Source organism: Loxodonta africana, chromosome 16, assembly GCF_030014295.1.
Source record: "Loxodonta africana isolate mLoxAfr1 chromosome 16, mLoxAfr1.hap2, whole genome shotgun sequence".
Classification (NCBI taxonomy): Eukaryota; Metazoa; Chordata; class Mammalia; order Proboscidea; family Elephantidae; genus Loxodonta; species Loxodonta africana.
Genome location: NC_087357.1, coordinates 69,744,349 through 69,762,596, shown reverse-complemented (window position 1 = coordinate 69,762,596; position 18,248 = coordinate 69,744,349). Strand labels below are relative to the sequence as shown.

Sequence of the window (18,248 nt, the reverse complement as noted above, 5' to 3'; positions counted from 1 at the left end):
TTCTGAATCTGGCTTGAATTCCTGGCAGTTCCCTGTGGATGTACTGCTGCAGCCGCTTTTGAATGATCTTCAGCAGAATTTTACTTGCATGTGATATTAATGATATTATTCAATAATTTACAGATTTGGCTGGATCACATTTCTTGGGAATAGGCATAAATATGGATCTCTTCCAGACGGTTGGCCAGGTAGCTGTCTTCCAAATTTCTTGGCATAGACGAGTGAACACTTCCAGAGTTGAATCCATTGGCTGAAACATCTCAATTGCTATCTGTCAGTTCCTGGAGCCTTGTTTTTTGCCAATGTCTTCAGTGCAGCTTGGACTTCTTCCTTCAGTACCATCAGTTCTTGATCATATCCTACCTTCTGAAATGGCTGAACACTTGACCAGTTCTTTTTGGTACAGCGACTCTGTGTATTCCTTTCATCTTCTTTTGATGCTTCTTGCGTCATCAGTGTTTTGCCCATAGGATCCTTCTCTATTACAATGGGAGGCTCGAATTTTTTCTTCAGCTCTTTCAGCTTGAGAAATGCTGAGTGTGTTCTTCTCCTTTGGTTTTCTAACTCCGTGTCTTTGCACATGTCATTATAATACTTTACTTTGTCTTCTTGAGCCACTCTTTGAAGTCTTCTGTTCAGCTCTTTTACTTCATTTCTTCTGTTCACTTTAGCTACTCTTCATTTAAGAGCAAGTTTCAGAGTCTCTTCTGACATCCACTTTGTTCTTTTCTTTCCTGTCTTTTTAATGACCTCTTGTTTTCTTCATGTATGATGTCCTTGATGTCATTCCTCGATGTCCTTGATGTCGTCTGGTCTTTGGTCATTAGTGGTCAATGTGCCAAACCTATTCTTGAGATGGTCTCTAAATTTAGGTGTGATATACTCAAGGTTGTACTTTGGCTCTCGTGGACTTGTTCTAATTTCCTAATTGTAGGTATTACTTTCCCCATTACTCATATGAGTGAACAGAGACTCAGAGATGTTAAGTAACTTGCCCAGAGTCATCACACTGCTCGTAAGTGTGTTACAGGACTCAACTGCAGGTCCTTTTGGTATGAAAACCTTCCTTTAACTGTCTTGATTTTGGGCCCCAACATCAGCTCAGCCTCTAACTTGCTGAGTAACCTGGAATAAGTTCTCTTCCCCCTCAGAGTCTCAGTTTCTTTATCTGTGAGATGAAGAGGCTGAATTGAATGACCTCTGTGGACCTTTGGGTTTGTGCATTGTCTTGTCTGAGGTTTGAGGAGGGACTGTCCTTCGGTACAGTCTCCTTTGGTTTGCTTGGGATGACTGAACAATGAGTCCCAGGCATTCCTCACATTACAACAAGCCTAGTACCTGCTCCTACTCTCCAGGGGTAGAGCTGCAGAGCCTTGGAAGAGAAGGAAGTCCTAGTTATCTCAAGAGTCCTCAGGGGCAGCAAAAAAGTGAAGGGAAGGCTTTCCCGGATAGGGAGTGAGTGACATGGTAGGGAAGGGTAGAGTCTGGAGGTAGGAGGAGCTGAGAGGAGGGGCCATGGGGGAGACAGTCTCCCACACTTCAAGACCATGGGGCCCACAGCGCAGGCTTGGGAACTGCCCACAGTGACCACTCCCAGCCAGGGACCTGAATGGACACCAGGCAGACAGGTACAGAGGGGGAGGCTCAGCAGGAAGTCCTTTGACCTCTTGGGCAGTGGTGCTGACTTGTCAGGCTTTTGCAGGCAGCTGGCTTTTTTTTTTTTTTTTTTTTTTTGTGCTTTAAGTGAAAGTTTACAAATCAAGTCAGGCTCTCATACAAAAACTTCTATGCACCTTGTTAAATATGCCTAGCTGCTCTCCCCCTAATGAGACAGCACACTTCTTCCCTCCACTCTCTTTTTATGTCCATTCAGCCAGCTTCTGATCCCCTCTGCCCTCTCATCTCCCATCCAGACAGGAGCTGCCCACATAGTCTCATGTGTCTACTTGATCCAAGAAGCTCACTCCTCACCAGTATCATTTTCTATCCCACAGTCCAGTCCAATCCCTGTCTGAAGAGTTGGCACTGGGAACATCTCCTGCAGAAGGTCTGGGGACCATGACCTCTGGGGTCCTTCTAGTCTCAGTCAGACCATTAAGTCTGGTCCTTTTACGAGAATCTGAGGTCTGCATCCCACTGCTCTCCTGCTCCCTCAGGGGTTCTCTGTGTTGTGTTCCTTGACAGGGCAGTCATCTGTTGTAGCTGGGCACCATCTAGTTCTGGTCTCAGGCTGATATATTCTCTAGTTTATGTGGCCCTTTCTGTTTCTTGGGCTCATAATTACCTTGTACCTTTGGTGTTCTTCATTCTCCTTTGATCCAGGTAGGTTGAGACCAATTGATGCATCTTAGATGGACACTTGCTAGCATTTAAGACCCCAGATGCCACTCTCCAAAGTGGGATGTAGAATGTTTTAATAGATTTTATTATGCCAACTGACTTAGATGTCCCCTGAAACCATGGTCCTCAAACCCCCGCCCCTGCTATGCTGGCCTTGGAAGTGTTCAGTTTATTCAGGAAACTTCTTTGCTTTTGGTTTAGACCAGTTGTGCTGACGTCTTCTATATTGTGTGTTGTCTTTCCCTTCACCTAAAATAGTTTTTGTCTACTATCTAATTAGTGAATACCCCTTTCCCTCCCTCCCTCCCCACTCTCATAACCATCAAAAAATACATTCTTCTCTGTTTAAAACTATTTCTCAAGTTCATATAATAGTAGTCTCATACAATATTTGTCCTTTTGCAACTGACTAATTTCACTCAGCATAACACCTTCCAGATTCCTCCATATTATGAAATGTTTCACGGACTGGATTGATCACTGTTGGTTATCGTTGCGTAGTATTCCATTGTGTGAATATACCATAATTTATTTATCCATTCATCCGTCGATGGGCACCTTGCTTGCTTCCATCTTTTTGCTATTGTAAACAGTGCTGCAGTGAACATGGGTGTGCATATATCTGTTCCTGTAAAGGCTCTTATTTCTCTAGGATATATTCCAAGGAGTGGGATTGCTGGATCATATGGTAGTTCTATTTCTAGCTTTTTAAGGAAGCACCAAATCGATTTCCAAAGTGGTTGTATCATTTTACATTCCCACCAACAGTGTATAAGTATTCCAGTCTCTCCACAACCTCGCTAACATTTATTATTTTGTGTTTTTTGGATTAACGCCAGCCTTGTTGGAGTGAGATGGAATCTCATGGTAGTTTTGATTTGCATTTCTGTAATGGCTAATGATCATGAGCATTTCCTCATGTATCTGTTAGCTACCTCAATACCTTCTTCAGTGAAATGCCTGTTCATATCCTTTGCCCGTTTTTTAATTGGGTATTTGTCTTTTTGTAGTTGAGTTTTTACAGTATCGTGTAGATTTTAGAGATCAGGTGCTGATCGGAAATGTCATAGCTAAAAACTTTTTCCCAGTCTGTAGGTAATCTTTTTACTCTTTTGGTGAAGTCTTTGGATGGGCATAGGTGTTTGATTTTTAGGAGCTCCTAGTTATCTAGTTTCTCTTCTGCATTGTTAGTAATGTTTTGTATACTGTTCATGCCAGGTATTAGGGCTCCTAACGTGTCCCTATTTTTTCTTCCATAATCTTTATTGTTTTAGATTTTATATTTAGGTATTTGATCCATTTTGAGTTTGTTTTTGTGCATGGTGTGAGGTAAGGGTCTTGTTTCATTTTTTTGCAGATGGATACCCAGTTACACCAGCACCATTTGTTAAAGAGACTGTCTTTTCCCCATTTAACTGACTTTGGGCCTTTGTCAAATATCAGCAGGCAGCTGGCTTTTGTCCAGCCTGGCCCCTGCCCTTCCTGACCCACACCTGTGGCTGCAGTCCTGTTCCCACCACAGATGCCCTGTCCAGTCCACCCTGGACTCTGTGACTGGGGAAAGGTGGTGGCAGTGGGCACATTTGGTGGCACAGGCACTCCCCAAGCTTCCTGCTGTGAATTTGCAGCCTGCGGCAAGTAGGAGCTTGTTCTCAGGGAAATCCTCACATGTCCCCACTCTGGTACTCACCCGGTGGTGGCTAGGAACCCACATGGCTCCCTGTGACACCACTGAGGAGAATCTTCTTGGGGACATGCCCAGCAGCCAATGGTGCACCACAGCCCTGAAAGGGACTGTGGTGTCATTCAGGGCTCAGGTGGCACAGAATGGCTACAGAAGGTAGTTCTAGGGCCTTCTTGTTCCACTACTTCAAGGCCTGATTGCTGGGAGATTAACAGCAATCTCACCGCATTCACCATCCCAGCTTGAGCCCAGCCTTGACAGCCTAGCCTGACCACCCAGATTCTTGCATGGCCCAGCAAGACCCTTCTCCGGTCTAGGTCCCAATGGCCCTATGCCCGTCTTACCACGTATTCTTACCATTCTATCCCACAGAGACAGGGTCAGAGTAAGAAAGAGCAAGCCTCTGCGTGCTTCCGTGCCCAAGTGTATGCAAAGGGAGAGTGATGGGTGGACACCACGTGGTGGGTGTGAGAGTGCTGAAGGGACAGGTGTGTGCATAGAAGTGAATTTCAGGCTTGCAAGTGCCCTTAGTCCCAGAAGTCAGTTTGGCAAACAGCAGCCCACGTCTCCTCCCAGCAACTACAACTTAACCGGGGGAAGAGAAAAGTGTGGGTGTCATGTGCAGTGACCAGAGGAGCTGCTGAGCCAAATTCAAGCAAAAGGTTTGTATTTCCTGGCTCTCTGCATATTGGCGAAGCCAGGTGGGGCCCCATCTTTCAAAATTGTCTAATGTGCCATACCCAGGATCTGGTCTCTGTGACCTGCAAACAGAGCCTCCAGCTGGCTTCCTGCTCTGCAGGGACCTGGGGCTGGGCGTGAAGTGACACTGGAGGGTTAATAGGGACTTACATAGTTTGTTTTGCTCTCAACTGTGCTTTGTAAACAGAAATCTAAGACCAACAGTGTCACCCTGACGTGGCTGATGGCTCCAGCTGGGCCCCAAGGCAGCAGCCAGAGCACAGCAGTGCAGGGGCAGGGCCCTATTGAGGGTGTGGCTCACCCGCCCCCAGGCCATAGAAAACAGCTGGCTGTGACAAAGGCCAAGCAGTTGTAATGCTCTGGAGACTCAGAGACCCCTGGGCAAGGAGCATGGTGGTCAGAGCAATGGACTGGGAGTCAGGTGACCTGGGCTTGGTTCTTGCCCCCTGCCCCCATTCTCCCTCTCAGCTCTGTGAGCCTCCACACTGTCAGCCATACAATGGCGCTACCCCTGTCCTGCCTCCCCCCTGGCTGACTTGTCCTTGACTCCCAGGGGCCAGGGTTGCTATGAGTCAGAATCAACTTGATAGCAATGGGTTTGGTAGCACCTAGCTTGGCAAAGAAGGGTACTCCCTACTATGCAGGTGTCACCACTGTACAGGTGGGGGAGGATAGGACACATGGACCCCTCTGCTTCCTGCAGTTTGGGTGGTGTCAGGACACAGCTGGGGTTGACACCTCCATCCTGTGTCCCAGAGAGCAAGAGGACACCATGCACTGTGAACGCCCTGTGGTGGTTACCAGAGCAGAGTCTGGTGCCGGGCTGCACTGGGTGACAGCAGGCAAGTCCCTGAATTGGCACCATGCCTCAGTTTCCTCATCTGTAAAATGGGCATCTTAGTAATACTTATGACATACGGCTATTGTGAGGTTTAATGGAGACAACCCATTGGAGTGTTCAACACAGGGCCAGGAATACAGCATGGGCCCTCGGTAATGTTAGCTGTCGTCGCTGTTCTTACTACTGTCACTACTACAGAGCCTGGACTCACAGAGAACTGAATCAAAGTTCCATCCGGAGTGTCAAGTTGCTCTTTTGGAGGGAGGGAAGAGGCAAAGCCCTGGTTGTCCGGGCACAGCATGCGGGACTCACCGTGGCATTGACGGTGAGCTGGTAAGCCTGCGTGGTCTCGTAGTCCAGCTCATGGATCACGGTGACAATGCCGCGGGCACTGTCGATAGTGAAGAACTGGGAGGGGGGCTGGAAGGAGTAGAGGACGCTGCCGCCTGCACCCAGGTCAGGGTCCGTGGCGTTCACGATGAAGATGGGCGTCCCCACCGGTGTGTTCTGGGGGGAAAGAAAAGCAAATAGAAGGGTGAGTGGGAGCCTAGAGCAGCTGCATTCATCGGTGACTATTCCCCCAAAGCCCATTAGCCACATCCCTCCAGCCAACCAGACCCCGGGCTTTGTCATTTTTATTCTAAGAGGGTTCGGAGGAATTTAAAATGCAGTATCTATATTTTTTTTCTCCTTTTGATGGCCTCCTGGTGGCTGTTAACAGCGCCAGTTCCAATGATGAGCAGCTCATCCTGGAGTTCTGGATGAGGGGCCTCTCTGTCCCCAAACCCCTATTTCTTGGCACTTTCGCTTCCTCTGCCCAGTGCCCCTTGGCTGCCCAAGCCTCAGCCCAGGCTGCTCTACAGGGCGACTGGGAGGTGGCGTGCTGGAGAGGTTTCAAGGGCAGGAGCAAGGAGGCATGTGCTACGGGGACCTGGCAGGGCACCACGGGGGCTTTGCCTGGCATCACAGAGGTTACTTGGCTTGCCCTGGGAAGCAGTATCTGCATGCCATCCCCAAACCATTGCAGCTTGTTACCAGGGGGCCCAGAGCACCCCCTCAAGTGTCACCACCTCCTGGGAGCCTTCCATGACTCCCTCTGCTGTACCATGTAATACATCTTGCACTTTCCTGATCTGGGGTCTCTGGTTAGAGGCAGCTTCCTCATGGAGGCCTTCCACCCACCTAAGGCAGGTAATCCCCTCACCACTGCCCTCCCCCACCATGGCCCTCCCCCACCACGGCCCTCCCCCTACTCTTCAGATGAAGGGTCCCACAGCACCGTAGGCCTCTTCTCACTCACAATTCTCCTAGAACTCTGTGCACAGTGCCTATTTTCTTGCATAGCATATGGGCTCCTCAGAGGCCACAGGCTCTTAACCACCTTGCCCAGCACAGTGCCGGACACATGGTGATTGATAAATGCCCTTTGTGAGTAAAGGAATGAATTCCAAATGAAAGCCCTTAGCACATCACTTCTAAATATTGGTCTGCACCCTGTCTGATGGCACACTTTCATCTCTGCAGTGCCCACCACAGCTAGTATAACCAGCTGCTGTTTTGACTTCAACTCATGGTGAGTCCATGGGTGTCAGAGTAGAACTGAGCTCCACAGGGTCAATGGCTGATTTTTCAGAAGTAGATCACCGGGCTTTTCTTCCAAGGTGCCTCTGCGTGGACTCGAACCTCCAACCTTTTGGTTAGCAGCAGAGCATGTGAACCGTCTGCACCACTCAGGGACTCCAGCACTCCCACAGTGCCTGGCATGTAAGCTTTGCCTGGTAAGTGTTGGATGAGGGAATCAATTTACTCATAATTTAGTTAAGAAGCTCTGGACATATTTGAGGGTCAATCAAATGAGGTTATTCACAGAAACAAAAAGTAAAAATCCTCACTGCTCCCATTGATTGATTGCTATATGCTAGTAGTGTGGTAAAGTGCTACAGCTGCTAACCAAAGGGTCAGCAGTTCAACTCCATCAGGCGCTCCTTGGAAACTCTATGGGGCAGCTCTACTCTGTCCTAAAGGGTCACTGTGAGTCGGAATCGACTTGACGGCACCGGGTTTTTTTTTTGTTTTAGGTACTGTGTTAGAGGCTGCCACTGTCAACTCTGTAACAAGGAGCTCTCTGTGTGATAGCTCTTGTCCTGCTTCAGAAGCTGAGCTCAGAGAGGTTAAGCAACTTGCCCAAAGTCACACAGCTGGGCCAGACTGGAATTCAGATTTAGCTAATTCTAAGCCCATGAGTTTAAGCCCTGTACTAAACACTTGTCTAAAACATTGGTAGCTGTTCCCTGGTGCTGCAGTGGTTACTGTGCTTGGCTGCTAACTGAAAGGCTGGCAGTTTGAACCCACCAGTCGCTCCATGGGAGAAAGATATAGCAGTGTGCTTCTGTAAAGATTACAGCCTTGGAAGCTCTTTGGCACAGTTCTATTCTGTCTTAGAGAGTCACCATGGGTCAGAATCAACTCAACAGCAATGGCTTTTGGTTTTCCCATATGATATTGATGTTAGCTTCCAGCATGGATGGCACCTTCTACCCAAGAGTGTGTGACTGGCTTGGAAGTTCCCTGAGGGTGGATGGTATGCCCGGTTCTCTATGTCCTCTCTACAGTGGGACAATGACTGTGTCCCTTCTGACACCTGCAGGGCTCCAATCAAGGTGGGCATTCACATCACTGTACCTCTCCATGCTGCTGGCCACCACCTGGGCCCTGCACCCCTTCAAGCAGCTTCTTTGTCTGAAGACCAGCCTCGGATAACCACTTGTGGCAAGTGTGTTCTTTATAAGGTCCCTAGTTGGACTGGCCAGTGCCTCCTGAGAGCAGTGCCTGGAATCACCACTGCTCCTTTCTGAGTCTGTTGATTCTCTTCTATCATCAGGCAAATGTCGGAATGAGTGGACAGGCTCATAACCAGTCCTGGGGCAGGCGGTAGAGAGTGGAGGCCCCTCTCATTCAGATCATCTTTGACCCTTCAATGTCCTTTTGCACAGAACACAGGCACCTCATGGTCTGGCCCTGACCGCCTCTTCACACATTATGTCTAGATGGTTTGGAGCTCCTTGTACTTCTCTAACCCAGCAGGCTCTTTCATACCTCTGGGATTCCGAACGTGCTTTTCCTTTGCTAGGTCTGCCTTCCCCATCTCAGCTGCTTGGAAAACAAGTACTCTCTCTTATCTCTAAAAGAGAGTCAAGTCTGCAAGGAGGCAGAGCAGGTAAGTACTAGGGTTTCAGGGATGGACAGAGCTCTGTTGGAATCCCAAGGTGGCTGTGTGTCTTTGGGCAAGTTACTCAATTTCTCTGAGCCACTGAGCCCTCTCTAATCATCTCTCATTGGGTTGGTGTGAAGAGTAAATGACCTCATGAGTGTAAACTACTGTTATGGATTGAATTGTGTCCCCCATACATACAGGTTGTAATTCCTAACCTCTATGTTTGTGGTTATAATCCCATTTGGGAATGAGTTGTCTTTGTTATGTTAATTAGGTAGCATTAGTGTAAGGTGTATCTTGAGTTAATCTCTTTTGAGATATAAAAGAGATTAAAATAAGCAAGCTAAGAAGCAGAGATGGGGGTTAGAGAGATACCAAGCCACATGAAGACTGTCCAGGAGCAGAAGCTCAGAAGAGACAAGAACCTAGAGCCAGCACCCTGAATTCAGACTTCTAGCCTCCTAAACTGTGACAAAATCTACTTCTGTTTGTTAAAGCCACCCACTTGTGGTATTTCTGCTACAGCAGCAATAGATAACTAAGACAGAATTTAGTACCAAAAAGCTGGGGTACTGCTGTAACAATGCCTAAAATATGGAAGTGGTTTTGGAATTTGGTAACGGGTAGAGGCTGGGAGAGTTTTAAGGTGCCTAATAGTAAAAGCCTAGATTGCCTTGAAGAGACTGTTGGTAGAATTATGGATGTCAAAGGCAGTTCTGATGAGGGCTTAGAAGGAAGTGAGGAGAGCTATAGAGAGAATGTTGCTAGAAATGTGGACATTAAAAGTGCTTCTGGTGAGGCTTTAAAAGAAAATGATGAACGTGTGATTGGACAATGGAAGAAGAGTGATGCTTTTTATGCAGTGGCAAAGAACTTGTGTGAATTATGTTCAAACGTTTGGTGGAAGGTAGAACTTGGATATTTACCTGAGGAGATTTCTAAGCAAGGTCTTAAAGGGGCTCTGTGGTTTCTCCTTGCTGCTTATAATAAAATGCAAGAGGAAAGAGATGGACTTAAAAACAAACTGTGCAAAATGAAAACAAAAGTTAACGATTTGGAAAATTCTGTTGTACAAACTAAGGACACATGTCCCAGAATTTTCACCAAGGAAATGACTACACAATCTTTTGTTAAAGAGATTAAGCCTGTGACTGATGGACCTAGCCAACTACCACAGCAGAAAACCCATCAGCTTAGACTGAAGGGGTCAGAGAAAGAACGAAAGGAATGAATGCTGTCTGCCCCTTGGAATTCTACAGGCAGAAAAAAGGCCAAAGGAGATACATTTGTTGTCCTCCAAGAAAAGAAAAAGACCATCCTTGGAGCAGCTCAGAGATCAGCAGAACTGTTGGAAGGAACACAGGAAGCAGGATCTTCTCAGTTTCAAAGGGTGGGGCCAAAGTCTCCTGGGTCTCAAAGGGTGGGTTCATAGCCTCCTGGATTTCAAACAGCCGGATCTTCACCATGAGTGTGGGCGTGCTGTTAATGTGTGCCAGGGGGATGGGGCTACCACCTAAAGCTGACGGAGCAGGGCTGCCATGCTCAAGGGGCAGGAGAAGAGGGCCTGCTGAGGCCAAAGGGGCAGGGTCACCACTTAGATGTACTAGGAGAATGTGGCTGCCTAAAGCTGAGGGAGCAGAGTTGCCATTCCAGAGGACTGGAAGACGGAGCTGAAGCCCAGGGCTGAGGGTCCTCCACCCAGAATCCAAGGGGCAGAGCCAACACGTAGAGTCTGGAGGATGGGGCCATTGCCTAGATGGTCTCAGAGAACACAGGGTTATATTCAAGTTTTGAGAGCCATTGTAAATTGTTTTACTAGGTTTTGGACTTGCTTAGTGCCTGTTATGCCTTCTTTCCCTCTAATTTCTCCCATTTATAATGGAAATGTCTACCTTGTGCCCATTCCACCATAGTAATTTGGAAACAGATTATTTGTATTCTAGATTTCACAGGTTCACAGGTGAAGAGGAATTTTGCCCCAGGATGGAATACACCTAAAGTCTTATTCATATTTGATTTAGATGCTTCAGGAGATAAGATTTTGGACTTGGAGTTGATTTAAGACTTCTGGGATGATGTGATGGGGTGTATGTGTTTTGCATGTGGCAAGGACATGAATTTTGGAGGGCAAAAGGGTGGAAAGTTATGGATTGAATTGTGTCCCCCCAAAATATATGTTGTAATTCTTAACCTCTATGTCTGTGTTTATAATCCCATTTGGGGATGGGATGTCTTTGTTATGTTAATTAGGCAGTATTAACATACAGTATATCTTAAATCAATCTCTTTTGAGATACAAAAGATATTAAACAAGAAAGCAAGAGAAGCAGAGATGAGGGAAGAGAGATACCAAGCCACATGAAGACTGTCCAGGAGCAGAAGCTCAGAAGAGACAAGGACCCTCCTCCAGAGTTGACAGGGACAGAAAGGCTTCCCCTAGAGCCAGAACCCTGAATTTGGACTTCTAGCCTCCTAAACTGTGAGAAAATAAATTTGTTTGTTAAAGCCACCCACTTGTGTATTTCTGTTATAGCAGCACTAGATAACTAAGGCAACTGCCCAGCATAGAAGATGGGAGTTGTGATTTTAATTTCTGACTCTTCTAGAGGAGTGCTGACAAGAATACTTACGAGGGCAGGGCAAAGAGCTGTCAAGGAGCATCTTGAATGTTAACAGTCTGTCTGTCCCCACCCCGCAGATCCACTGGGAATCCTGCTCTACCCTCCTCACCACCCCCTCCCACATCAATGGACTGAATTCCCCAGGATTTCATGCTGGCTGGCTTCCAGCTGGATTCTGTCAATGGGAGGCACTGGTAGGAGCTTGGAGGGCAGGAGAAGAGTTTGGGCTATTATTTCCCTACTTCTCCAGCTAAGCCCAGCAGCTCCTTGCCCTGGCCCCAGCTTTCACTGGACTCCAGTAACAGTAATATTAAGGTCTCTGGGTGGTGCAAACGGTTTGCACTCAGTTACCAACCGGAAGGCTGGTGGTTAAAACCCACCCAGCAGTGCCACAGAAGAAAGGCCTGGTGATCTGCTTTTGTTAAGATTATAGCCAAGAAAATCCTATGGAGGTCAGTTCTACTCTGTAACACACAGGGTCTCCGTGAGTCGGAATCAACTCAAGGGAATGCGTTTGGGTTTTTTAATTTATTTTTTAAACAGTAACACTATTTCCCTCCACACCCCTTCAGCCCTAGGGGTAGGAAGACCTTCCCACTGTTGTTCGCCTCTGGGTGCCTCAACATCATTTATTTCCCCCCTCGCCCTTCTCTTCCCCTCTCTAAGTTGTCCTCTCCCTGAAATGCCTTTATTGGAACTACCTGAGGTGCAGTTTCCTGCCGGGACTGATACCGGTGCCCTGCTAATGCCTACCCCAATTCACCATGTGCAAAGCCCAGGGCACTGAACTGCCCAGCGCTGGGCTCATTGAGGCCACCCCCTGCCCTGCCATGCCCACCATGTTGGCATTGGGCATGAGAGCTTCAGGAGGTTCTCATCTAACCTACAGTTCTCTTCCTCACCCTCTCTTTCTCCCCAGAGCCAACACGTGTAGCACACACAGGCACAAGAACGAAGCCCTGAATCCTGAACAACGCACTCCACCAGGGCCTGCGGCTCCTGCTGCGAGAAGGGACAGACAAGCTCCAAGCAGCAGCCCCCTGTGTGGTGGCCTGACAGCACACCCTGCATGGAATCAGCGCCAGGAGGATAGGGCTGGCTCCTGCGAGAATGTCAGCTCTCCAGCTCCCTGCCTCGGGGAGGCGAGGACATTTCCCGCATCCACTCCATGTGGTCCAGGGTGAAGGCTCTCTGAGGAACTGATTAGAGGATTTAAGAGCCAGATTCAAGAAGACAGTGGAAAGGGGGAAAGAGGTGATGGTCCCATGCCTGACCTTCTTGAATTATGTTTCATGCCCTGCAGTGAAAACCCATTTAATTTCTGCATAACTTAGAAAGGGTTTTAAATGGGCCTGGCAAAGAGCCATTCATATTCTTAGAAGGGACAAGCCAGTGGAGGGAAAAGAATGCTGACTTCCTGCATTTCAAGTCCTGGTTGCCATGCTCAATCAGGAACAAGGAGGAAGGAACTCATCAGCACATATACTGGGGCTTCTCCGAGCACCCGGCTGCTGTTCCATGGAAATGCTCAGGTGTGCACACAGGTCTGCAGCTTCAATGGAAGGAAATTTCTTCTATGGGGCTGGATGCGTCTAAGTTTCCAAGTATACTGCAGGCATAAAGCCTGGTGGCTCAGAGCACAAGCTCTCAGTCAGACCCCCTAAGTTTAAATCCTGGCCTTTCCACTTATTGGCTGGGAGACCTCAGAAAAAGGCTGCTTCGCTTCTTTTGGACTCAGTTTCCTTACCTGTAAAATGGAACTATTAACAGAGCCTACTTCCTGGGGTGGCTGTGAGAATTACATGTGATAAGATGCAAAGGAAATAAAAAATAAAATTCTTTGTTAGGCACTGAATTGTGTCCCCCAAAATATGTGTTGAAATCCCAACTCCTGTCCCTGTAAGCATGACCCTGTTTGGAAATAGGGGGTTTCTTCTGTTATGTTAATGAGGTCATACCAGAGTACAGTGGGTTCTAAACCTTATCACTCCTGAGCTTTAAAGAGAGCAGAACAGACACAGAGACACACACAGAGTGGAGAGGAAGACAGGAGACAGAGACAGATGCATCCATAAGCCCAGGAATGCCAAGGATTACTGGCACTTACTAGAAGAACTTTCCCCAGCCATGCCCTGAATCTGGACTTCTAGCCTCCTGAATGGTGAGAAAGTAAGTTTCTGTTCTTTAAGGTCACCCACTTGTGGTGTTTCTTTTCAGCAGCACTAGATAACTAAGACAAGCTTCCTGCTGGGCATGGCACATAGCAATATGGAGCAACAGTCAAGAAATGGTAGTTGTAATTATAATTATAACCATAAACCATAATAGTAATAAAATATCACAGGCAGGATGGGATGAGCCCCATTTTAAAGGGGGCATTAGGAATAGCATAAAGAGCCAATGAGTCTCTTAACTATGAACTTGGACAAATGGGCATTTTCACATTCAGAAAGAGAGCATGTCCACTGGTTCATGGCTGCTCCTGACAGGGTCAGGAAACCCTCCACAATAGGTGTGGACAGCCTGTGAGAGGAAGGGTGGGTCTAAGCCAGGGGTGAGAAGGGCACCTAAAGGCAAAGGAAGAACCTAAATAAGAACACTCCTGACTATATAGTACTCTGGGAAGGCTTGAGTGCAGGGGCTGAAAGGAATCTTAGCAATTACCCAGTCCAATTTACCCATTTATAGATGGGAAAAGACAGTCATGACTGGAAATCTGGTGCCTTGATTCATACATAGTGTTCTTTCTACCTCACCCAAAGAATGCCAATTACTGCCTCTCCACCCACCCCCCTTCTAAGAAAAGGTGCTCTTTGTCCCCACAGCTCTCCTCAAAGGGAGTGATCTAGGCAGCCATGTTTGTACCAAGTGACTTCAGACTCAGGCCATATCTGATTGGTCCAGGAGTAACCACCTGACCCAAATGGGCCAATCAGATGGAATACTGGAAATTGAGTTAGTTTCCTGTGGGAAGCTGTACAGAGATTAGGTTAGGGCTGGAGTGGGCACTATGATAGGCCAAAAGCCCCAGTTAGAGGGTAGCAGAGAAGTTATGGGCAGGCAGTGGAAGCCCATCTGCAGTGAGGGCAATGGAGCACGGAGAAGAAAAAATGGAGATATCGGGTTTTGTGAGCCTCCTCAGCCTTGGTCTTCACATGCCCTGTGTGGAGTCATTTCCTGTCCTTGGCTGTGGTGCCTTCGACACTATCTGGGCCATCCTTCCTGTGGGCACTGCCTTTGCTCACACCAGCCTCTTGGGGCCCAGCTCTACCTGGCATCCCCAGAATCTTTCCAGCCACGGGCAAGGCCTCCTGGCTCACCTGGACCCTCTCCTGCTGGGATTCTGCCTCTTTAATGGCCACTGCAGGGCCACAGAAAGCAAAGCTCCTGGCCGCTGCACCTAGACTACTAATGAGGGCACATGACTGCCGCATGGTTGGGAGGTAATAACGGGGAGAAGAATAAAGCAGCCCGGATGAATGCCGGCTCCCTCTTCCTTTTAAGTATCCCCAGACACCTCTTTAACATGCAAATCCACTTAGGCAATGATCAGCATCCACGGAAATGGGCAGGTGGAGGGCAGCGGGGAGGACAGGGGACAGGTGGATCATGGCCTTCACACCATCAGCCAGGACAGGCCTGGAGGGGGATGCCCAGCAGAGTCAGGCTCTGCCCGCCTGGGAACAAGGAGACCAAGGAGAAGTTTCCCTTCTGATATCCGGAGTTAGGGTTTGGGGGTCTACAGAACCCTGGCCAGGGTGGGCCAGGGCTGTGGAGGGAGGGCCCAAAGGCCATTTCAGCTAGGAACAGGCCTGCTGCTTTCTAGGGCAACTTCTCCCCAAACATTCATTGTGGAAACTGGTGCTGGGTCCACCTTCTCAGTGGAAGGGAGCAGCTGTGGGGTTTGGAGGAAAGGCCCCATTGGACCTCCAGAAGCAACTTCTGTGCCCACTTCTCTGCCCCAATCCTGCTTCCAGTGCCCCTTCCTGGGGGCACCCACCAGTCAGTCGTACCTACTCCCTCACTGCTTCTGCATCATTTCAAGGGAAATCTCCCAAAATGCACTGCCCATGCAGCATCATCCTCTTCAAAAGCCTCACATTGGCCAAGATGTCCCTCTCGGCAAGTTGCGTGTTGTGCAGGCCACAGGCAGGGCAGGCCCCTGCCTCCTTCAAGTCCTCATTTAAGCTCCACATCACTTCTGATGGACCTGCTGTAAATGGGCCACCCCATGCCATTCCAAGACAAATAAATCTTTTTGCTACTCCTGGAGTGACAAGGGAATAGACTCCAGGAAAGTTCTGCCGTACGAGGGATCTTGTTCGTTAATAATAATGATAAATAGCTCACTTCTCACATGCAGTGTGAGTTACATTACACCCCGGGCTTCCATGGAGGGGGCTGGGGTGCTCACCGGAACGGGGTGGGAGCGTGAGTGCAGCGAGGGAGAAAGAGGTCCAGGCAGAGAGAGAGGCAGCAGGGAAGGAGGAGAGGACAGAGGTGGAGAATGTGGTAAATAAAGGGGAAAGGGGTTGAGTGGGGAGGGCAGAAGGGAAAGCCATGGGGGGCAAAGAAAACTAGGGCAGGAGCAATGAAAGGGGGAGGACTGGGGAGCAAAGGGGAAATGGGAAAGAGGGTTTGAAAGAGGGAAGCAAAGTTGAGAGAAAGAAACTGAAAGGGGAAAAGGGGACATTGTAGAGTGAAAGCTGTGCTCAAAGGGGGAAAAAGTAGACAAATTTGAAGAAGCAAGAGAAAGGTAGGTAGGAGGAGAGAGAAAGAAGAAAAAAAACCACACCTACCCTCTCATCTTCAGTGTCCCCTCACCAATTATATTTATTCTCTATCTCTGACCAAATGTCAACAAAAAACCCTACCATTTCCACTGTAGGTGCCATCTCTGAAGGCATTATTAATATTTATGGAATGCTTGCCAGATGCTGCTACAGTCTTTAATATCTTATTATAAAGCCTGTTATAAAATGCATTGGTAATAAATTCCTGACAGATGGAGTTCCGGCAAGGTGCGGGCACCTCCATGGATCAGAGCTGGGAATAGACCCTTGTGGAACACGTATGCACTGCTCAGAGGCTAGGGCGGAGGGGTGGTGGTGGAAAGAATTGGAGGCGGTGGAGGGGTAGAGATCAGAATTACCACTGATTCAACCCACCATGCATCAGGCCCAAGGACTGGCATTTTTATACATCTTATCTCATTACCTCTTTTTCCCAGATGGAGGAAAACGGAGGCTCAGAGAAATGACTTGTCCAAGGTCACACAGCTTATAAGTGGTCACATCAGGATTCAAGCCCAGGTCACCTGTCTGTGTCCAAACCGCAGGGCCCCAGATAGGAGGATGGCAGTGGGCTAATGAGCCCTGTTCAGTGGGGCTCCTGTAGCTGAGGGTGGCTTGGCCTGATTCATTTACCTCCCTCCATGGCAGGGCTGGGGGATGCTGGTGGGAGCCAAAGAGGGGTGCTTTCAGTTGTCTAGGCTGGAGAAGAGAGGGATGATAAGGAGGTGTAGCCCATAAAGAACCTCAGAAGAGAGTACCTTAACATGTTCACATTTTCATTGGGAATAAGGAAATGGGTTTCCGCTGTAACAAGAATCAAAGTTAGAAGTAAAGAATTTTCTGAACAAAGAGCCCCCAGAACAAAGAGTTTCTGCTGAATGCTAAAACTGGTGCCTCTTCACTGGTGACTCTGAAGGCAGAACCTCCTGGGGCCATTTGGGAAGGTGTCACTTCCAAATAGGAAGTTTTGGAGGTTTTGTGGCAGTCCAGCTCCTGAGAAGGGTGAAAGAGGAAAAAAGAGGGGGAAGTATGGGAGCTACGGGCTGGTTTTTCCTTCAAACAGGCAAGGAGGCATCTCTGGGCACCACCTCAGGTCAAGGTCCAAAGAGAGAAATGAAGCAGGGAAGAGAACCCCAGACAGGCAAGTGCCCACCAGGCCCTGATGGATGTCTCTGGTGGCCCCATCTGGGCACACTCGTGTGCGCTCATGCACATGCACACCCACACTCACACACATGCGTGCACACACACGTGCTCCAGGACCAGCTCCTCTCTGCAGAGGAGTCAGGGAAAGATCACATCACGGCTTCTGTCAGTGTCAGACACTCAACCAGTGTCTGCTCTCCCTTGCTGATGTGCACTGCAGTCTAACAGGTGCAGACCAGGGCAGGCTGCCAGGGGGAGGTACGAGCTCTGTGGGCAGAAGGAGCCCCAAAAGGCTGGGCCCTAAGTCACACACACCCTGACACGGCCCGAGGACTTTTCCATGGGGCTGGGCTACCTTCCCAGCTGTTACCCATCTCCTCCGGAGCCAGCTCAGACTTCTTGCATCTGAATCCTTCCTTCCTCTCAGCTCTCCAGCTGTGCACTGGCTCTGCTGAATCCAAGGAAGACATTCATCAAAGTGCTTACATAATGCCACTCTGACTCCCCGGTTTCTGCTGGTGTCCTGACCTACAGGGGCGATCTCGGACTTCCCCCGTCTCCTGCTTTCCACTCTTCATTAGTCACCAGGGCCAGCCATTTCTTCCTTCAGCATTTCCAAATCCTTCTTTCTCTGTTTGGTTTCACATTTTTAAGTGTACATTCACAATACTGTGTAACCATCACTATTACCTATTTTCAGGTTTTTTTTTTTTTCCCAGGCAGAAACTCTATACAATTTGCTACGAATTGAATTGTGTTCCCCAAAACCGTGCATCAATTTGGTTAGGGCATGATTCCCAGTATTGTGTGACTGTCCACCATTTTGTCATCTGATGTGATTTTCTTATGTGTTGTAACTCCTACCTCTATGATGTTAATGAGATGGGATTAGTGGCAGTTATGTTAATGA

General features: G+C 48.3%; 1 protein-coding gene across 19 annotated transcripts in view; it reads right to left on the bottom strand.

Moving 5' to 3' along the window:
- The window catches only part of CDH23 (cadherin related 23), a 524,046-nt gene that overhangs the window by 304,631 nt on the left and 201,167 nt on the right, over window positions 1–18,248 (bottom strand). For all 19 annotated transcript variants that reach the window (XR_010318119.1, XR_010318120.1, XM_064269675.1 and 16 more), the window contains one exon: window positions 5,877–6,071. Coding sequence is in view for 17 of the 19 variants with exons in the window: in XM_064269675.1 (XP_064125745.1) it covers window positions 5,877–6,071 (195 nt within the window). In the remaining 2 variants the exon portion in view is untranslated. The remainder of the gene's footprint in view (window positions 1–5,876; window positions 6,072–18,248) is intronic.